Source organism: Crotalus tigris, unplaced genomic scaffold (assembly GCF_016545835.1).
Source record: "Crotalus tigris isolate CLP2741 ecotype Arizona unplaced genomic scaffold, ASM1654583v1 scf7180000018354.2857554, whole genome shotgun sequence".
Lineage (NCBI taxonomy): Eukaryota > Metazoa > Chordata > Lepidosauria > Squamata > Viperidae > Crotalus > Crotalus tigris.
Genome location: NW_024096961.1, coordinates 1492954 through 1516238, shown reverse-complemented (window position 1 = coordinate 1516238; position 23285 = coordinate 1492954). Strand labels below are relative to the sequence as shown.

Below are 23285 nucleotides of genomic sequence, written 5' to 3'. Positions count from 1 at the left end.
GTTTTATTTCAAATATTTCATCATCAAACAGACAGTTTTGAGCATTTTGGAAGTGCTCTGAACCAGAAACAGCTTTCATTTTCAGAACACTTCCAAAGGATTTAGCAATTGAAATATTTAGAATGTAGAACAGCTTAGGCCAAAATATTTTGTAAATGCCTATTTAGTATGTAACTATCAAATTTTTCAGCCTTTTGCATTTTATTTAGAAAGTATTTAAGAGTTAAGGAAAAATTAAAACTGAACATTTGCACAGATGTAGTTTGTTATTTTATTGAAATGTAACTCGTTTATTTCATTTTGATAATAGATTTTCCATTCATGTTTAGGAATATGATGAACCTATTCTAAAACACCTGCAAGACATTAAAGTGAAATTTTCTGAGCCAAGCCAGCCTATGGTTAGTATTGATTAACTTTAAATATTAATATAAATTGGCAGTTAATGATTTTATATGGAAGCTTTCAGGTTTTTTTATATTAGGTTTTCTCAGCCATATTTTCAAAGATCCTGCTGTATTGGAACAATTCTTAAGTAGTAGTATAGTGCCACAATACACCACCCACTGCTATTATTATTTGATGAAGAGCATCTTAAAACCCCACAACCTAACATTTGAAATTCTTTTACCTGGATCCTCATAAACAGACATTCCCCATGTTATTTGTTCTGATAACTAAGTACCTCCACAATGATGTAGACCTATTAAATATTCTGTATACAATATCTATGCTGAAATAAATATTCTGTAATTAAAAAATCTTGTTTTGGAATAAGAAAATTATTGTGTAGTCATGCTATGATTTTATAACAAATCTGCCGGCATTTTTCATTACAAACAAATTAGAATTAGTACAGATATTAAATAATTAAAAACATCAGGTTTTTTTATTGAAATATGGTTAAGGTCTTTTTTATAAATGTAGTCTTTAGAGGTAGAAACAGTTGATAGTTGGGTGGTTCATTATTGATTGCTTCGAAGAATAACCTGCCCATGTTTGCATTGTAATTCAATATTACCTGTTTCGTGAATGTTTGGCATTAATCTTTCTGGTGATGTTTTATTTATTTATTCTATCTACTCTTTTTATTTATTCTATATATGTCTCCCCCCGCCCCACGTGACTATCCCAAAAATCTCAGGGTCAAACAAAAACAGAATTTCATTAAAACAAACAAACCAACCAAAAAATAAAACTGCATCAAGACTCAACTGAAACACAGCATCACTAGACACATACAATCGTGCCAGAGTCCTGACCCCAATGCCTGGAGGAAGAGCCAGATCTTCATAGCCTTGCAAAAGTCCAACAGAGTTAGGGAACTGAGCATATTTCAATAGGGAGTCTATTTCCTAAGACAGGTACCATGACAAAGAAGGCATGTTTCTGTGAATCCATCAGATGGTACTAGTGTAACTAGTGGTAGCATGCCCATTTTGCCAGGTCTGCTAAGACAGACATACCACCAGGAAGAGATGATCCCATATGCAACCAGGTACCATGCCATCTAGCACTTTAAAGATCACAGTCAGAAGCCTCCTGGGAGGCAATGCACCTTGCACAGCAATGATGTTGCATGGACATACTGACATGTGTCCAAAACTGCCTATGCCACTATGTTCTGGATCAGTGGTTCTCAACCTTTTTAATGCCGCGACCCCCAACCGGTCGTAAGTCGAGGACTACCCAACCGGTCATAAGTCGAGGACTTTCCCTGCCCGGGAGCGCCGCACATGCGTGGTGCCGCCCCCTGCGCCGGCTGAGGCGTAGCTGGCAAGCGGCAGAGACCGCACAGGCCGACCATCGGCTGGGCCGCCAACTGGCCCAGCCCAAGGAGGTAAGGCACCCGCTGGGCCCCACGCGTGCCAGCAACCCTCCCTGCACCCGCCGGCCTCCCACCTCCCACCCCTGGCCCTCTTTTATTTACATTTTTAGTAGTTGCTCAGCAGGGAGGGGTGGAAACTTCCAGACAGCTCGCCTTCGCTGCAGACAACTTGCAGCACCGTTTGCAGAATGGGACTTTTGGCGGGCTCAGCAGGGCAGAGACAGCCTGGACAATTCCTATTGGCTTTTGAAAGGCAATAGAATTAGACTCTATTCAAGAGAGTCTATTCTACTGGCTTTCAAAAGCCAATAGAATAAAAGGGAGTAGCACAGCTAAGGAAAAGGGGGAAAAATGGCGGACTGAGTTGTTTGGCGACCCCCACAGGTTGAGAACCACTGTTCTGGATCAACAAAAGCTTCCAAATGCTTGAAGGACAGCCTCGTACGGAGTGCATTTCAGTAGTCAAATGGAAGGTAATAAAGGCATGAGTGACCATGAGCAGTGCCTCTCAGTCCAAGAATGGATGTAACTGGTGCACAGGATGCATTTGTGTGAAGGCTGCCTCCTGCCTCTCAAGCAGGAGTTATGGGCGGTAATTTCTTAAGAGAATGAAGCACCAATTTCTTCAAGGCAGGCCAAATTATATATGTTAGGGTGAAATCTCTAATACATCACTTTGATCTCACTAATTATGAGTAAGCTTCAGAGTTCTCCAGAACTCCTAAATAGGTGGCTAAGCAAGGGAAAAATAAAGTGAAAGCAGGGAACAGGCTCTTCAGTCCTAAGAAGAAAATAACGTCTTGCACTAGCACTGTAGTTTACATTTATAACATTTTTTCAGTTACAATTACTAGATAATAAATTAACAGGAATTTGTAAACTTTGAAGTAGGAATGTTTCAGAAAGTTAGGTAGCAAGGTGAAATTTCTCAAAAATATTAAACCTTTTTCCAGGCTTATACACATACTTTAGGATTTGCTATCTGTTGTATCTGCAGTATGTGCATGCAGAGCCACTTCATTTTTATTATAGCTACACAAAGGACTGAATTAACACATCAAGAGATACACATAGGAACATGTTCTAAAAGTTCCATGTGAATTGTAGTGCTTTAGCAGTTCAGAAATTTAAACAGAATCTGTTTAAAGGGTTTGCACACCCCTTATAAAATTTTCATATCTTTGTATTTCTCGACTTATGTGAACCATGTCATTTTGGAATGACTTGATAATCTGTTCCTATTTATCTATCATGCTGCCGATTGTAAATTGAACTCACAGTTGATTGTTTTTCTTTACTGTCTGCCAGAAAATTGTGATCTTTGATGAACTTTTTTTAATGTTTTTAATGAACTTTTTTTAGTCTTTTACATTAGAGTTTCACTTCGAGCCCAATGACTACTTTACTAATTCAATTCTGACAAAAACCTACAAGATGAAATCAGAACCAGATAAGACAGATCCATTTTCATTCGAGGGTCCTGAAATTGTTGATTGTGAGGGGTAAGGAAATGTTTTAAAGAATTTTTTTTTTAGATTTTAATCAGATTGTATCGTAATGTGGTCACAATGTAAAATAGGTTAAATTATTCTGCCAGATAGAAGGAGTGGTAGAAAAGGAAATGATAATAGTTATTACTAATAAGATTGGGTATGCAAACATTTTAGAATGAATTTACATCAATCAGTTCTAATAGATTAGCCTTTAAGACATAGAAACAGAATTGAAAAGGAATATTTCTGATTTTCAGTCTTGCTTGTTCAGCACAGGGTCCAGACTTTAAATCCAGTGAAGAGTACTATTATATTCCCACCTCATTCCCCTATCATTTCTTCTCGTTGTTAAAAATGCCGAACTCTTTCAATGTCTCTTCATAGGATTTCTGGTCCCCCTGATCAGGATTTGTTGTTTTTCTCTGGATTTTTTTTCTTTAAATGCTTCTCAGAATACATTGTCTAAAACTGGACAGTATTTAGGGTAACAGATTAAAATGAAATAGTTTATTTCTGTGATTTGGCAATCACAGAATTGCGGCTAAAATATAATTTTATTTATGCAGCTAAAATATATTTGTATTTATATACTGCACAAATATATAACCAACCAATTGCAAGAACTATCTTTGGCAACTAAATTATGCTGTTGGCATGCATTCTTAAGAGCTTTTTCACAGGTGCCATACCATAACAAGTCTTCTCCATCCTGTGCCTGTGTATTTGATTTTTGTTTCCAAAGCAAAAAATTGCATTTATTGTTGTTTCTTTCATACTATTTCTCTAGCCTATCAAGATCATTTTGAATATTATTTATATCTTCTAGGTTTTTAGGTGTCTTATCCAATTTTGTGTCATCTGCAAAATTGATAAGTGTTCCCTTCACCTGTTCATCCAAGTCAGTAATACAAATAGTGAAGAATATAGAACCGTTGACTGATCCTTATGGCACCCCACTCAGTATGTCTCTCCAATTTGAGAAAATCATTGGTAAATACTCCATAACTTTGGAGCCAGTTACTTATCTACTTATTTGTCATGCTCACACTTAATCAGTATGTCATAGGATACTTTGAGATTGTCAAAAGTCAAGCTGTGTCTTTAGAATTCCACAACCTATTGAGTTATCGCATCAAAAAAGTATTATGAAATTAGTCTGATAATATTTGTTCTTAACACTTTCATGCTGACTTCTAGTAATTATCACATCATTTTCAAGATGCTTACCTACCAATCTTATTATAACCTGCCCTAAGATCTCCCTGGTATTGAGATCAGACTAACAAAATTGATAGTCCCCTGGTTCTTCCACTCTAATAATGAGGCATTTTTTTTAATTTGTCAGGATTTCTCAGAGATGATATGTAACGTTTAATATCAGATCATCAGTTAGTTCTTTCAACAGCAGTTCACTTGGTCATGGGTGTTTTAAGATAAATAGATATTTTCCAAATATGTTTTTATCAATAGCAAGTTTCAATCCTGTCCCTTCATCCTACTCTTTACAATCTCTTGATAGAAAACATATTTTTTTTTGCAGAAGATGAGTCAAAATAGGAGTTAAGTAGTTCTGTCTTTGTTATCTGTTAACATTTTGTGATCTTTATTGATCAGCTGATGCACTGATTCTTTTTTTTATTATTTTGAACATATCTGAAGTAGCTGGTTTTCATTGTTCTTAGGCATTCTTTATTAACCCTAGCTCATACTTTGCTTTTTGTGCAGTTGCATTGGCTGCTTTTGTCCTCATTTTTCCCCCCTCATTCCAGTCATCTATTCCCTGATGAACCTTTTGAATAAATTGTATCCTTAACTACTGAATACTAGTCATGGAAGTCATCCCACCAGGTTTCTCTTATATCCATTAGATATATTTGCCTTCCTATATTAAGCATTCAGAGTCCTCTTACTTACTTCTTATACTGTGAATAATAGTGGTTATACATTATTATACACAGTGGTCATTAACTTTATGAACAAATCCCTCTGTTATTTGAGCAATTTAATAGGCTTCATTAAAGCAAGATTCTTATTTTCCCTGTATGTTAGACAAGCCTTTATTTGAGTTCACGGTTCAAAGATTTTGTTTCCAGCTCCTACAAGTTTCACTTTAAAGCTCTCCTGATCAAATTCACTGCCTTTAGCTGAAGATGGTTTTATCAGTCTTTCTGTGGTACAGCCCATCTTGGGTCAGCAGCCTGGCATTTCCTTTTCCAATATTTTTCCATGGACTACAAGGAAAGAACATCACTAAGCGCCCCCCCTCCCAGTATTGAATTTGTTTCTTAAACATTTGAAGTCTTATTGTAGTTGTTCTTTGCAGTGTAATTTGTCCCATGTTTATTCGTTAGCAGTGATAATTATCAGTGAACTTGGTCAGCTTTGGAAATTTTTGTCTTTGTGATTCTTGCTCCTGGCAGACAGCATATTTAACAATCAAAAGGATTGAACTGGAACATCACTTTACTTTGGGTCCTTACAACAGCAACAGGACTCTTCTTTTTCTTTCCTTCTATAGAGTTGAAACTGTATCCTCTTTGCCTTTAAGGGGTTCATCATCATATCTCTTGTTCTCTAACTCTTGCTTCCTCTAAAAATGTGAAAGCTATTTCTCACCCTCAGTGGGGTAGTATATGTTTACATCATTTGGGTCTGTTTGTCAGTTTGTTCATTGGGATTGTTCCACCTTGCCTACCTTGTAAAAGGATTCTTCCTCTGTCAGTTCTTATGATAGTGTCTCCTTTCTTTTGTCTTGATAATTGCACTTTCTTACGTGCAGAATTACTCCCTGCTTAATAAGACTACTGAAGTATTAATATAATGCTGTTTTAATTATTGTGATTCAAACAAGCAGGATCTAAAAAGTGATAAAGATATATTTAAAGTTATCAGCATTGTGCTGTAGTGTACTTTTAGGCAAACAATTGCATCTGCTTAGAAAAAGTATTCCTTGCTTAATAACAGTAATTGTGACTAGAATTTCCACTATTAGGTGATGTAGTCATAAAGCATGATGTCACATGACCACATCACTTAGTGATGGCAATCCCTGTAGTCCCTGTTGCTGTAATTAAGCAAGGATAGCAGTTATTAAGGGAGGACCTGCTCGCAACTTCCTGCTGGCTTCCAACAAGCCTAGTCAATAAAGAAGCTGGCAAGAAGTTGTAAGCCCTGGGCAGCTCACAGGCAGACCAGTGGATAGGTCAGTGACTTCTGTGGCTTGAGTGCAGCCAGCCAGCAGTTAGCTGCTCCCAACAACAGGTGGGCACAGCACAAACACAGCCAGGTGATGGTGGTTGCTCCCAAATGAGGGAGACCATTGGGGTGGCTGCTGTGGCACAAGTGTGTCCAGGTAGAAAGCAGCTGCTTCTGGGTGTGTGGGTGGAGCAAGTGTAGCTGGGCAAGGGGTGGGGTGGCTGCTATTGAATGTGGGTGGGTGTTGCAGACATGTAATCTAGGAGGTATGCGTAATCTGACTATAGCTGGGGTTCTCAGGAGAAAGCGTGATGAGATTGACTTACAAGAGTTACCCCATGGCCTTGCTGGCTTCCCATTCACTTTGCTTGTGTGGGAAGCTTGACAGGAAGGCTGTCAATGGCAATCACACAACAAAGCAGTATGGAGTAGTATGGAGAGAGCTCTTTACTACAAGCAAAGTTTCCAAAATTGTTAAAAATTCAAATGTACTTAGGGGTTTTAGCTCAGTGGTAGGATCATGTTTTGGTGAAAAAAATATCTTGAGTTTGATCTCTGGCATTTCCACACAGAACTGGAAAATTTCCTGTCTGAAATTCAAAAGTTTTCTAGTATTTTAAGCAGTAATTTGATTATTTCAAATATCTTTGTATTACAAGCATTACTGCCTATGCAACATTCTGAAGTTTCTTTGCTGCCTCCTTATTCCATTTTCAGAATTTATCAGTTAAAATGCCATATTCATATTGTCATTTTGTTTTCAATATTGTGGTTTAAACATATAGAAATCTGAAATTTTCTTAATGTCTCTTTCTGTATTATATTGTTCCTTTCACATTCTTTCATAAGTAGTTGGAGATAGCTCTAATACTGTTATAGTGCAAGAGAAGGCTGCTATTGTCATCATTACTAGTACTAGCCTGAGCGATAAATCTATTTCCTAAATGTCACTGATATATAATTTTAATTTATCTCCAGATGCACTATTGATTGGAAGAAAGGAAAAAATGTTACAGTAAAAACAATAAAGAAGAAACAGAAACACAAGGGTCGAGGCACTGTCAGAACAATTACTAAACAAGTACCTAATGACTCATTTTTTAATTTCTTCAGTCCAATTAAAGGTAACATTGATTCAATTTATTCTGCCCTTATTTTATAATATTGAACTTTTTGAGATTTGAGTAGATTTTGTAAAGATTTTAGCATAGAGAGTCAAAACAAGTTAGAACTAGCAAAATGTTTAATAGTTGCAGAAATAAGTCTCCAGCTCAGAATAGGTACTTAATTTGGACCTTGATGTAGTTAACCTGAATAAGGTATTTGCAATGTTTTGTGGAGCACATAAAATCACTTTAAGGAAGGGAGGTTGGAGGGGGAGTTATCCTTTTGAAAAAAAATATATGGTGCTTTAAAAGGCTTAGAGCAGGGAATGGCTGCAAACCATGAACTGAACCTAAGCATGATTAGCTTTAAAATGCAGAAGAGAAACACTGAAGCTCTTAACAGGCGGTTTATAAGCAGCCTAGTCTCAGTGATGGCGAACCTTTTAGAGGCCAAGTGCCCAACCCACCCCCCCGCTCTGCCTCCCACCCTGTCTGCTCCCCACCCCCTGCCCCGCCCACCTGCAGGGACACGCACCGCCTCCATGGCCCGCAGCAGATCACCATGACAGCCCTGCAGCACCGTGGCAGCTACGCCCTCTGCCCATACCCCGCAGCATCATCTGCTCTCTATGGGGTGTGAGGGCGGAGTCATGTCCCTGCTGCCTGCCTATGTCCTTGGCTGTGCTGCTCCGTGTAGGCCTCACCCGAGGGCAATTCTCCAGGGAGGCTGCTGGGGGGGCCACAGGGAGGCGGGGCTGGGGCGACGGCACGTGTGCCCACAGAGAGGACTCCGAGTGCCGCCTCTGGCACGCGTGCCACAGGTTCGCCACCACCGGCCTAGTCACTGATAGTGGATGACCATATAAATATTCTAAATAATAATAAAAAAACAGGAATCGCTCTCCTCTAATCCTAACACTTTAGCGTACATAATCTGGTGGAAAATTAAAATATATTCTATTCAGTTTTAAATTTGAGTCTAAATTTCTGTCCCATTATTCTTATTTTACTTGCAACATTTTTGGTATTGAAAGGTCACTAAGCTGCTTTATGTATTCTTTCTTTATTCTGAAATTCGCTTGAATGCTTAGGAATAGCACTGGCATATTGAGAAGCTGTTGCCTTATTTTTAAGTAGAACATTTTGCTTCCAAACTGATAGGTAGTCCATCACCCATGTTCACTATTAGCAGTGAATCATGATGCTGTAACAGTAAAATACCACAGTAAGTTTTGTTAATTGTAAAATGATATTTACAGGAGTATGAAAGGTGATAATGAATCAAATTTGTAAGATCCAAATTTGGGGAGATTCTTAGAAGCAAGAAGTTTAAAGAATGGAATGAAGTATATGAAGCATTGTATAGCATGGTTAAAGCAAAAATGATTTAAAGGATTTGTGGAGTATTGAAAACCTCAATGAATGCTGTTAATTTAAGCCAGGTTTGGCTGTCCTGGTTTATGCCTTTAATTTCTTTGACCTTTACTTTTATGAACTTTGTATAATGTTGCTTATTCAGAACAGTGAATAGAGAGAATATTAAGAAGTAAAATAACATGCATGTGTATAGAAGGTTGTATAGTAGATCTTTCTCTTAGCATAGCTAATCAGAAGGGTTTCCTTTTATCAATACACATTCAGCTTTGTAGCTATCTTTTTTAAAAAGATGCCCCCTTTCTCTCAGTTGCCTCTTTCCAGCCAAGCATATAACCCTGAGTAGGTTGCAAGGAAAAAGCTAACTATACACCAGAATACATACTTCCTTTTCTTGATAAGCCATAATGTTCAAAAGAAGACTTTTTTTAATCTGTCAGGTATTTTTGCACTAAGAGGTGACAGAAGTTAAATATCATTAAGTTATTAGGGATATTTCTGCTGGTTATCACACATAATCCATAAGATAGTGTTGTGCAATATCTTAGATGTATTTCATGCACATACCATGAATCATAACTTTGAGCTACATATTAATTCTGGTGTATATCATTTTCTTCCAACAACCTAAAAATTGAAGAATTAGGATTAACAACATAATAGTTCCTACTTGTTAGATTCTAGTTTTTCTACATGATGTCTTTTCTTAGTTGCAATGCAAAATTGTTATTTAATCTATGGATCATGGCTCTGAACTAGGAAAAGACACAACAAAACTTGGAAAAACAGTTTGAATATTTGTTATCACAGATTTTTCTGGACAGGAGAGCTGTATTTTATTAACCAAGAAAGCCAAACTAAAGTTACCACAATGTTGTGAATTTCTTCTTATCATTCTTATCATAGTGAATCAAATAAGAGAAAGAAGATTCCATAATACCATCCCTATAGGGGTATAGATAATGTTGAATAAATGCTTTAAGATGTGATTTAATATTAGTGATATAATTATATCAAAGCATTGGTATTGCATTTTAACAATGCTATTTATTATTAGATGTCCTTTGAATCTCTTCTACATGGAAATAAGTTTAACACAAATCTCTTTTTTTAATTATGTAAATATTAGTGTCATACAAACTTATCCATTCAGCTAAAACTACTTCCATGTTGAATTAGACATTTTTGCAGTTTTCTTTTGCACAGTTTTTCTGACTCCAGTGTTTTGTGCTTAAACTGCTGGTTTAGGAAACAAAAGGAGAGAGTTTACATTGGATTCCTATTTGTCCCTTCACAAAGGCACTATACTAGAACATACTTTGGATCTTTTTTTAAATCTGTCTATTCATATAAATACTATCCTTGTTAGCATTTGAAACACAAAAATTGCTTTATAATCAATTTACAATACATTTGTGTGTTTTTTTCCTGTAGTTTCAGGAGATGGAGAATCACTGGTAAGTTTCATTTCATTTTTTAAAATAATGAGTTCAGCTTTACAACTTCACATTTGATTGTTCATATCAAATATTTCATTAACAATATTGCATAAAGTCTGATCAATTCAGTGATAGCTTTCTGTTTATTTCTTTTTCTTCTTTTCTCTGGTGTTTGGTCTCTAAGCATTGTATAATCTCTACTTGATCTCCAAAGCTGGTCAATAATTGTTCACAATATTGGCCACAATATTGAGGTTTACGGCTTTGACTAGTTTATAAAAAGAGCTGTTTCTAATAAAATGTTGATATTACTTGATACATTATTGAAAATTGAAGGTTTGGGGAATAGACAAGCTTTTTTATAAATCAGAGTTCTCTTTTTTAGCAGTTGCAAATTAGTAGAAATGCATCTCTATAATCTACAAAATATATCAATTTCAGTTCTATTACTCATTTTAAATGATTTCTTGATGATAAGATAGACGTAGTTATACAGACTCATAATTTCTTCTTTTAATTTTGCAGGATGAAGATTCAGAATGTACTTTAGCCATAGATTTTGAAGTTGGACACTTCTTCCGTGAAAGAATAGTGCCCCGTGCTGTCCTCTATTTCACTGGAGAAGCTATAGAGGATGATGATAATGTATGTGTCTTCCAATTGCTTCAGGTTTATTTGTTTATGTATTTATTTCTGCATAGAGGCATTGTATTTGCTTTTAATAATAATAAATTTTGTTGGATTAGAAAAGAAAATTCAAAGCTTTAAAGTCAAGACTTTAATTAATACATTAATTCTTAGTTCAAAGTTGGTAATTTCCCCACTATACGTGAGTCCTGCATCTTGTAAGTAAACTAGATGGGCAATACTCTCCTCAAAAATTTCCCAGTAAGAATTGTATAGTGAGGCATGAATGGTGAAACATCATTTGGAAACAAAATTTGAGGTTTGAATATACTCTGCTTTTTTATTACTTATACTACATGAAATAGAGCTGGCTATTATTCTATTATTCATAGAATAAGAAAAAAATATGGTGTGGTATTTTATTTCATGTCTTTCCTATTATATTAGACTTATGAAAGAACAAAGTCCATGCTATAAATAGATTAATTCATGCATTTGGCGAAATGCATTTTATTACTACTACATATGATCATTCAACAAAACCTGGGGTGAACAAAAACAAGGACCTATACACATAAGAACTTGGGTCAGTGTGTACTTCACCCATTGGACCCTAATATATAAACAGGACTAGATCATTTCCAGTAATTGCAATAATATTTAAATAGTACTTAAGTTTTCAATGTCCACTATAATAGTAATCCTAGTAACAGTTCTACCAGTAGGTGATATTACCATAATAGATGTGTGTAGAAATGCTGAGTCTGAAAAGATAGTGGCTTATATAGTGCTATTCACTGAACGTACCACTGTGGGGTGATACGGGACTAAGAACGTACTAGGTAGTCTTTTATTCAGTGCGTTATCTTACTTAAAATATTATAGACAGTTTTGCTGTTAGTTGTCAGCTTTAAAAAACAATAAATGAAAAAAGATAAATTATGCAAAATACAGAATAACAATCTTCTCAAGCAGGAATGTTTATTAAGATCTTTAATATTATATTTAAATACAGTAAAGTAAAAAGTAGGGATTAATTTGAGTTGGACTCAGCCCAGGTCCTGGCTACTTAACCCATCTGGTTTTCTCGGTAATAATAGATACATGATTTTTGCTATTATCTTCTTCTTCCATGTTTTTTTTTCAGCTTATCTGTCTGGTATACAAGCCTGATAATTCTTGATGGTCTCTTAAATACTAATTATGTCCAGGCTTGCTTAGCTTTTTGAGATAGTCAAGGTCAACGATATACTTCCATCTAGATTGGCATTGCAATCTAAGACAACTGGTTGATTGAACATTTACCAAAATCTCATAGAAATTCCTCAAGTCACGATGAACATTGAAATAAAAAAGTATTCACATTTATTGAAAGTACTTTCCTATATTTAGGATAAGTGATCTATTCATCTTTCTCTTCTCTGATATAATTATTGGAATGTAGAAAGATACATTTAATTATTCAGTAATCTGTTTATGCAGGTATTAGTCTGTTACATTTTAAACTGTCAGAGGTTTATAGGTAGATTTGGAAAAAATATGGTTTAAATATATAAATGCTACATGTAATGAGTATAAAGTAATATCTAAATGAGTTTCTGTCTTCCCTCCCTACTCTACTCCATCCTTAATTAGTTTGAAGAAGGAGAGGAAGGAGAAGAAGAGGTGAGTATATTCTAATTTAATATTTTTTCTTGAGTGGAATACATAATAAATATTGTAGACTGAATAATCAAGGAGATAGACTCATTTTAGAACAGGGATTAGCAATCTGAGGTCTTAACATTAACCTTAATTTTTGTGTTTTGTATGTGTATATATATTGACTAAGATGTAATACCTCAGTATCAAAGTCAGCAATAACAAATAGGCTATTGTGTGTATGTTTAAAAGATAGTATACTTCAAAGGGCAGCTAGAGGACTTACAGAGCTAGACTTCTTGAAAATCAGCACATTTTTTATTTTACAATTACATTAAAAAGAAGGTAAGTGCAATTCTGAGAATTTTACTCCCAAACGTTAGGAAGACAGAAAGTAGGCTGAAGTCAGAAGAATTCTGTTTATTAATTCTCAATTACAAATAGTTCAATGGTAAATATTCTGTAGATCTGGTCGTCTGCTTCTCAAAAGACAGAAGCCATATGACCTGATTCTCATTCCCTCCTCCTGCAGAGTGTTTCTTAGTTGCTTATTAATTCCTTCACTTATATAGAGCAGAGATAGGTCTTTTTTCTATTTCCTATTCTCCCCCCTTTTTTTCATTTTTTAAACAATTATTGAAAAAGGAACCATCCTACTTTTCCCCCTTCTGCTTGTTGTTTCTTCTTTCTTCTGTTTTCTGAGACTTCCAGTATAGGGTGTGATGGATGTTTATCAGCAGCCATATGATTTTGGAGGCCAAGTGTAGTGAGTTTATTTGTAAGTAAGCTGCTGTAGCTTCTTCAGTGACAAGAGAAGTTTCTGCAATATTTATCCCTCTGTCAAACTTTGATGCAACAGAATTTCAAAAGACAAGACTTGCTGACTTTATCTCTGCAACTGAAGGAACAATCCATTCAGTAAAAGCATTTTTATTTGTAGACAAGTTACTGATCATTTTGAAAGTCTTATTGGAATTATTAATAACAATAATTGAGAAATTGAAAAAGTCCATGGTCGGTCAGGAGAAAAGAAGGAGAAAAATACCTGAAATGTGTTCATTCTTAGAAAGGTGCTGATATTTCTAGCTACTTTTAAAAATAATGAAATACTCAAAAAAAAAAAAATCTTCTAATTTTTCTTCTTGTCAGAATAGCTAGAGGAAATGTTAAATAGTCTATATCAGTGTTTCCCAAACTTGACAATTTTAAGGCATGAGGACTTCAACTCCCAGAATTCCACAGCCAATCCACATGCCTTAAAATTGTCAAGTTTGGGAAACACTGGTCTATATCATCAGTTTCAGTATAAAGATCAACTTGTGTTTATCACATCTTCTCAAAACATTTCACAGCATTTACCAGTTTTGTTAGTTGAAACCCCTCTTTGCTCTCAAATATTTTCAAACGTTACAAAAATCTTTAGCAATAAATTGCCTCAGGGTAACAAGCTTGCTTGACAAACTTTGTAAACAGAAGAATCCACCTAAATGATGCCATTAACTTATCATAAAGACTATATTCCTTTCTCTGAAAAGACAGGAAAATCCAATAGATCAGACATGTCAAACACAAGGCCTGGGGGCCGGATGCGGCCCGCGAAGTGGTTTCATGTGGCCCGCAAAGCCATCCTGGAAACAGTGAGGGAACAGCCCCCGCTGCCTTGGCCCAGGCCCAGGCCAGCCAGGAGCCATTGTACAATTTTGTGGTGGCCATCTATGCTAAAACGCATTCAGTCTTAGCTCCACAAGGCCTTCTAGAAACAGTGAGGAACCAGCCCCTGCCGTGTCGGCCTCACCCCCTGGATGCATGCTGGGGAGGTGTCACCCTTTGAGAGGAATGAAGAAATGGACGATGCCTTGGCACTTGCCCTGGTCCCACCCCTTTCTGCCAGAGACCCTCAGATCTGTCCCACTCCTGCCAAGTCCCCCACAGGCACCCTTGACGCGAACAATGTAGAGCTGGCCATGCCCACCCAGTAGGCCAATCCACTCCACCCACGCCGACCCAGTAGGCCGCATCCACCCTGGCCACACCCATCCGGCCCCCCGAGGGCAACCGCAATGCTGATGCGGCCCTCAGTGAAATTGAGTTTGACACCCCTGCAATAGATAATAGATGCATTTAATATTACAAAGAAGTGGACTCATGTTTCTGGCCTTTGTGATTAATAAGAGTCAGCAATAAAAAAAATTGATGAAACAATGTGCACAATGATGTCAAAAAAAGCATAATGATCCTAGTCCTTTCCTTTTAACTCTAGGAATTAGAAGGAGAAGAAGAAGGAGAAGAGGAGGAAGATGCAGAAAGTGAACCTAAGGTTAGCTCTGTTTAAGTACTTACATTAAGCCAAAATTATAAATTGCATCACATACCACATCAGTTCTACTAATTCTCAAGTTAATAATTTACTAACTTTAAAAAATGGCCCAATTTTCTTTGTTCATTATTTATTTGAATGAATACATTCTCACTTTTTCCTTGTTAGCGCTAAGCTAATACTAATTCGTTTCATTTTCTTTAACCTAACATAGATTAATAGTTCTATAACATGGCATACATTATAAATAGCACATTCTGTTTATCTTGTATACATATATTTATATAAACTTAGAAGTATATTTTAGCATACACCTGCTTATTTAAAAGGTTTGCATATTTGAAATATATTTGTCCATTTTATGCTCATTTGTTTTTGTGTTTCTTTTCTTTTTCTTTCTAAAATACCAAAATTTACTTTATTCATTTCATTTTTCCTACATGCCTAAGAGAAGGAATTCTTAAGTTTGCACATTACACTTGATAAATTCCACAGATACATTTACAGCAGGGGTGTCAAACTGCCGGCCCGCAGGCCAGATGTGTCATGCCGAAACCGCACCCACCCCATTGCCAGCAATGGAAAAAAAGTCGCGATACATCGCGACACGTCATGTGACATTGCGAGTTTGACACCCCTGATTTACAGGGAGATTTATAGTGGTCTAATAGTTATGTGGTATTCCTATGTGATCTTTTTCTCTTGAATGAAAATTTTAGTCATGTAGGTAGGATGAAATAATTCATGAAATGCTTCTCCTCTCCTCCCTTTTCATTCCCTGTCCCAGACTTATTTTTAAAATTACAGCATGGAAAGAATCCTTCTTGTCATCAGTTCTCAAACTAGTTTTACTTACACTGATAGCTGGTTATCTGCAATACATTGACCAGAGATCTATATTAAAATAAAAGTAATATACACAAATGTTTACACGTGAAAATTGGATTTGAATTTTGAACATTGTACATGTTGACTTGAACATATAACCTGTACACTTGGCACAATTGTACACATGGCTTAAATATAATGTTTCTTATGGTTATTATATAACTATTACAGTAATAACGTGATAGTTACTGAATTGAAAATGAAATGCATTGCAGGCAAGTGTTAACTTCTTTGGCTACAAAAAAATGGAAAATATGCTTATTATTTCTGTGAATGATTGTATGTGACAAATTGTTTCTTGTGCCTTCTGGAATACTAGTTACTGCTTTTTACTTTTGTTTATTTGGGTCCATTTCACCTTTCTTTTATGCTGACAGTTCGTTTCAATTTTTCCCCATTTAGGTGTAATTTAACTCTGTTTATCATTCATTCATTCATTTATAGGTAAGGTTGAATTCCATTAATACATAACTTCCAAGGCTTCCCTTTTTTTTTTGTAACCCATGCAAATTTCATTCATTTAAGTACCTAATTTATTTCATTCACCTATTCTATAGAAAAAAATGGTACTTTATCAAGATAGTGTATAATTAAGTCTACAAGAACTTGGTTAATGTTGAGAAAAATACATAAAATAGACGTGACTCTTAAATTGTAGATAATGACAATTTTGAGGGGAAGTTGATAATTATTTAGTTATGTGTTCTCAAATGTCCAGATACAATCTAAAAAGAAATGTTCCAGCCTAACTACTTAGTATTCAAATAATATTCAGTTACTGCTTTCCTTACTCTTACACCAGATATTCCCTATTTATCCTCAGTAAAGGGTACATCCCAGTGGCTAAACGATGTTACTTTTTAGGGGTTTTTTTTGTTCCCAAAGTTGCCTTAATATGGATTATTGGACTATAGAGCTAATTTTATAGATAGCCTTTCTGTATTCACTTTTTTTGGGGGGGGATATTTTGAATAAATGTCTTCCTTCTGAGAAGCTACTACACATGATTGATCAATGTTCTATGACCTGCATAGGAAACATTTCTAATAGTAGAAATGACAGGTTTGTGTACACTCAACGCTAAGGATATATAAGAGAAAATAGGAATTACAGTAATCCTTCTCTGAATAAAATATTCAATCATTTGGAAAACAGCATTGCATATTACAGGCAGTCCTCGATATACAACCACAATTGAGCCCAAAATTTCAGTTACTAAGTGAGCTTTGCTTCATTTTACAATCTTGCCACAGCTGTTAAGTGAATCACTGCAGTTGTTAAGTTGGTAACGTGGTTGTAAAGTGAACCTGGTTTTCCCATTAACTTTGCTTGTCAGAAGGTAGAAAAAGATGATTACGTGACCCTGGAGCACTGCAATCATCATAAATGTATGCCGGTTACCAAACATTTGAATTTTGATCACATGATCATGGGGATGCTGCAATGGTTGTAAATATGAAAAATGGTCATAAGTCACTTTTTCAGTGCTATTGTAACATTGAATGGTCACTAAATCAATGGTTGTAAGTCGAGGATCACCTGTACTTGCCCTTTTCATTATCCTTTTTTAAAAATGCTCCAGTGTTTCATAATAAGTATGTTGTATTACATATGTGTAATCTTCATCTTTAATATTAACAGAAAAATTACACAAACTTACTGTATTCTGTGCTGTCAAAATGATTTGATTTAGATTTGCTACTGTTCAAATATATTTGTGAATGGAATACAAAACAGGAACGTGCTTAAAGCAGTCATCAAAGTTAAAATAATTGTTTTCATTAGAAATTCACGTGATGTGAATTGCGCTTTTAACAGTTAATCATCAAATGAATTTTTGGAAAGTATCACAAATTGTAGGGAGTTGTTTTCTTGCTTTTGGAATTTTTCTTCCATTCTTCCTTGCAGAATTCTCCTTGCTTGGAAATTTTTTTAAATTACTTTACATATTTATATATTTGAGATCTTCATGCAGAGATACCAAAGTTTAAACTGTGAAGTCTACTCTAAAATCTTTATCTTTGTTTCCTATAAGTGTTCTTGATTATTTTGAAGGTATATTTTAAACTGCTGTCTTTTGAAATAGCTAGCATGTTCTTCGTATGCTTTATCATTTTTCCACAAATGTATATTGTGTGGTTATGGCTGAACAGTTCAATTTTTATTTCAGAATATTTCAGTGTGTTTGTGTATGTGTGTTTGTTTGCTGGCGCATACATGCGTGCACAGATTAGACAATGATGGTGAGATCAGAAGAAAGGTTACTTTCTGCCAGTTTTCCCTTGCAGATTATTGTTACAAAAGCAGTGCTGAACTGTGGACCTGTGAACAATTACTCTACTATCAGCTAAACTTTTCAGAAGGCCATTTGCAGTGATCTCTGGGTTTTGTTTTGCAGATTTGACCAGCTTTTTGGCAGTTCTGATGTATTATTTTTCTGGGGTTTCCATAATTTACCTTTATTTCAACAGTTTCATTAACTTCTATTTCTTAACAATATTCCTCATAGCTGAAAATGCTAGTACAGGTAATCCTCAACTTATGACTACCCATTGAATAACAGTAGCAGTGTCATGATAGCTTTGGAATGGGTGCTTTACAGCCATTATAAAATATTGCACTGCCCCATCATATGACTTCTTTTTAGGCTCTTGGTAATCTGTTTACATTTATGACTGGTTGGTCTATGATCATGTGATCACCATTTGAAATCTTCTTTGCTAGCTTCCCCAGGAAGTCAGTAGGGAAGCTGGCAGGAAAGTTTGCAAGCAGAGAGGACATTGGATTTAAGATCCATTCCCCCAATGCATGGAGGGATTTCCTCTTCCTTCCATATGGGGGGGGATCCTCCCACACGCTGGAAGAATGGATCTCAAATCGGGTAAAAACACCGATTCTTGTGATCGTTTCCCAGCATTCTTGCGATTATTTTTCCCAGTGGGATGGGGAGAGGACACCACTGTGCCCTCTCCCCAATGTTCCACTTAATGACCCACATGGTTGCTTAATAACCATAACTGGGAAGGCCAGGATTGTGGTTGTTAAGTAAAGTGGTCATGTAGCATCTCACTCAATGACCAAGATTCCAGGTCCAATTGTGGTCGTAAGTTGAGGACTATCTGTATGAAACATATCCTCTGTTTTGTTAATGTGAATTACTTGCATTTTTGTATGTTTACACAACCACCAAAGGAGCCTATGGTTGTTGTAATTAGAACAATAATTAGTACTTGGGAGGACAGAAGAGTCAAATTATTTGTTCATCTGTGGAGTTGTATTGACCTAGCTAATTGTAGTTCTGATCACTTATTTTGGCCTTATTAACAATTCAAACTTTTTTAAAAGAGCATTGAATCAGCTGTTGAAGGGTTCCAAATTTCTGTACCTGATATATTCTGTTTTTAGTTTGGACCTTAAATACATTTACATGAATATGAATGCATTCAGATTTGCAGAAAGACACTTGTGTTTAGTACTGTACAATATATCAATATATTGCTGTACAGTATATCTGTTCACTTAAGGATTCATTGAAATGTTCAATTTTACCTTTTTGAGAGGGACATGCCTTCAAGTCAGTCTCAATTCATGCTGATTTCCTTCTTCCTGGGGCTGATAGTGAGTGAGTGGCCCAAGGTCATCTAGCTTGTTTCATGTTTGTTCTCCCAGTTTCTAGTCTAGTGCTGGCTCTCTTAATTTGAGTTAGAGATGCCTAAATGTTTGCACACAACTGTTTATCTATGATAACTATTAAACCTCTTCATTATCCATTCAGGAGTGTGTAAGAAAGGCTTTACATGGATTGTTCGTATTTTATTAAAAACATCTTGGGTTTTCCCTTAGAAGAATGGTTTTTTTTTTTTAAAAAAGACCAATTTAAAAAATAAGCAATTGTATAATTACCAAAAATTCTTGTGATTGTCTTTAATAAACTATGCAGAACAGGGATACCTGTATTCATGCACAATTTGGATAGCCTATAAAGAATCCTTTTATTTCAATTTATCCTTTATTGCAGACATAATGGATATTACTCTCCCTTTTTTCTTCCTTCAGTATTTTCTGCAGTCCTTGCTCCTTACAATATACTCTTATGTGATCCTATGGCATTTTACTTTTTCTTAAAATTGGAATTATGTTTTTATTTCTTTATTTTGAGAGATGTTCCGGTAATGTCTTGGTAGAATTTGAAACTTTCTTTGAGACAAGTATCTTAGAATATAGTCCTTCATCAGGATGTTGTTAACATTCAGTCTATCTCTATGCATCTTTTAGATATTTTGAAAAATGCTAGAATGTAGGTATCAAGAAAGACTTCTCTCTGAACAATGACCTGAAAGTGTGATATTGTTGGTCTGGGCCAAGCAGTACTGAATGACATTCATCCATTTATTTATTCCAAATCTCAGGGAGGAATGATACAAAAATGTAAAAACACAGATTGTTATACCAGTTACTGGAAAGAATAGGTGAGCCCCTAGCCAATGTATGAAATAGGACGATATACCTTTATTGTAATCCATTATTTTTGTAATGGCTAAAATATAGGCAAAATCAATATGCAGTACTTCAGATTTGAAGGCAAAACAGACATGATGAAAAGTTGCAGAAGAATTTGCAATTCATTCTTAAGCACCTTTTAACCTTTAGATCCAAAGCACTGCACAGCTTTAATAACTGGTTGTCTTGCCTTTAGGATAAAGAATATCTCCATCTTTCAAAGCACAATATCTTGAATATTACTTTTCAGATTACCATTTTCATATCTTAATTCTGATATTGGTTATGAATACAAAATTAAATTTAATGTTGAATTAAATTCAGTACTATATAGAAGTATCTTTTGCTTAAATCTCTTTTTTCTTTTCTTTTTTAACAGAAAGATGCCAGTCAACCTGCTGAATGCAAACAACAATAAGGAAATACCACTTCAGAGTGATATTTGAACAGCCTGTAACAATATTTGGATACCTGGCCTGCAGTTCAGGAAATTCCATTACTGCAGCACAAACCTATTAACAATGCTTAAACTAAATTGTTTTCAAATGCATGATTTTCACTAACTCTTTTCTTATTTTTGCTTAACTTGTACAGTGGCAACTTAATGCATTTGAGAAATATGAGGTTTAATTAAAGCACACTCTACAGTTTTTGGTACAATTTAGCTCAACTGTCTCTGTAGGCTTTTCCATTAAATTAAAAAAAATAATTTGCCTTTTTGAAAAACTTACCCTCAATGCAAGGTAAGTTTTTATGAAAATACTATGGAATAGGAATATTTAGACTATATTAAATTAATAAAATACAGTAAAAACAAATAAAGCAATATGCCTTCTGGTAGATCTTTTCCCTTTAAAATAAATCTCCTATAACCATTCAGACAGACTAGTGCTACAGAGTACCTTAAAACATTGTCATTTCCAGTAATTTAAAACTGAAAATAACATTTCCCTTATCTTTGAAGAAAGGAGTGGTTGAGAGATATTTAGTTGTTCACCTTATTTATTCATTTTTGTAAGTACTTTGGTGAACTAGTACTTTTAATAGTTTTAAAATACTTGAAGAAAATCCTGCTTATAAACTATGGGTACTTGTATGTGGAAAACTCATACTTTACTCAAGAAAATGATTGCTTCTCAGACATTTCAAAACAACAACCCTGATGTGGGCTCCCTAGGTTGAAAAGGTTGCAGCACTTAAATATATATCCCTGGTTTGCTTGGCACTGTTCAGACATTCTTAGATCCAAAGGCTTAACCCTGGACATAAGCTGCAATTTTACAAGCTTGTTCTCCACTGTTGGGTGCAACTTCCCTTTTAATCTTCCTTCAACCTTAAGAACAGACCAGAGTTTGATGAACCGGCATGCTGACGGTTTAGCCATCAAGTGCAAATTACAGCATTGGAATTCAGAGAACATAGCAAAGTATGACTTCCACTAAACAAAAAATAAAGTGAAACTATACACCAACATGGAAAATAATGTTCTGGATAAATTAGAAGATGATCCAATTTTAGGCCTGTGACAGTTATATAATTGGAAAAATATAAATACATCCTGGGTGCATAGTTCTGATGTTTATCTGCAATATCAAGTCACTCCGTTCTGCATTTCCATGTTTTTTTAAAGCTCCAGAATCCTTCCGAAGAATATTCAGAATACGGTTCACTTTTCTTAAGCATACAATGCCAGCTTATGGCAACACTTCATTATCAATTGTATGTATGCTGTTACCAGGCATGTAGAGAGTGCTCCAGCCTTATCTTATACATTTGTAACTTAATACAGTGTTTTCAATTTGTACAGAATAGTTAGAATATTCTATTAAAGTTGTGAAACATGAAGCGTATTGTCCTGATAGTTTCTCTAACAATATATGACATTTTCTTGTCACATTCATCAGTGTGTGACAATTAGAAAGAACAACTAGTCACATGGATCCCTACTGAGATTCCAATTGTAAACTTCCCTGTATGTATGTAACTTATTTTGGTTGTGGGACACAGTTGAGTATTGAGTTTTAAGGCAGTATTTCTCAGCCTTGGCAATTTTAAGATGTGTGAGTTTTACTCTAGGAGTTAAAATCCACAAATCTTAAAAGTTGTCAGGATTAAGAAACACTGCTGTAGGGAATTTGATTTGAAAAAAGAATGGTAGAATTCAACAGAAATCATTCAAAGTTTAGTCAGTCAACAAGCCAAAACCACCTTTACAAATGTAAGTAAACATGCAGGAAGAAAATAATCCAGCTAGCATTTGCATTTTGATGAGAAACAGAGTAAATTCTTTACAGGTTCTGTATCTTGTCAATAGAATGATTGAGTTTCTTCTTTCTCATTCTTGTATAAATAACAGCAAATAAAATACTGCTTTTTAGTTTCTTTTTCTCAGTAAACCTGTAAATAGAAAACTTGATATTAACAACAATGTAGTAAATGACTTCCAGAATACTCAAAGGTAGAGATGAAAATGCAAATGTACAACTTTGGCCTGGCTTTAATTATCTCATAATTCAGTGGTTTACATACTGCTTGGCTGCTAATTTACATTGTTCACTGATGACAAATTTCTTATTTTCAGGTTGAAGTGTTTGTGGCTGGATTATACGGTTTTTCCCACACACACAGTTGTATACAATTTTCTGTGGTTTGTGAAGGTTAAACTTGGTATTTTTGCCACGAGTGAATTGGGCTCTATCTTAGTGTAACAATGAAAATTGTCTCTAAGTACCGTGGGAATGTAGTTTGGCTCCTCAGTCTGAATATCTCTGTTAAGTTAAATAGCACTTGGAAACTCCTTTTTCATTGGTTACTGGCTACATTCTCTTTTCAAGTTTATTTGCCATATAAATTACCTGCAACAGCAGGAGAGACTGT

General features: G+C 35.3%; 1 protein-coding gene across 5 annotated transcripts in view; it reads left to right on the top strand.

Moving 5' to 3' along the window:
* The window catches only part of NAP1L4 (nucleosome assembly protein 1 like 4), a 39676-nt gene extending 17423 nt beyond the window's left edge, over nt 1-22253 (top strand). For 4 of the 5 annotated variants that reach the window (XM_039350758.1, XM_039350756.1, XM_039350753.1 and 1 more), the window contains exons 8-15: nt 330-401; nt 3191-3330; nt 7495-7640; nt 10431-10453; nt 10961-11080; nt 12698-12727; nt 14964-15020; nt 20788-22253. In XM_039350758.1, the coding sequence (XP_039206692.1) occupies nt 330-401; nt 3191-3330; nt 7495-7640; nt 10431-10453; nt 10961-11080; nt 12698-12727; nt 14964-15020; nt 20788-20826 (627 nt within the window). In that variant the 3' untranslated portion in view covers nt 20827-22253. Of the gene's footprint in view, nt 1-329; nt 402-3190; nt 3331-7494; nt 7641-10430; nt 10454-10960; nt 11081-12697; nt 12728-14963; nt 15021-16310; nt 16353-20787 lie in introns of all 5 variants that reach the window. The other variant, XM_039350757.1, reaches the window with a different exon arrangement.
* The last annotated feature ends 1032 nt before the right edge of the window (nt 22254-23285 follow it).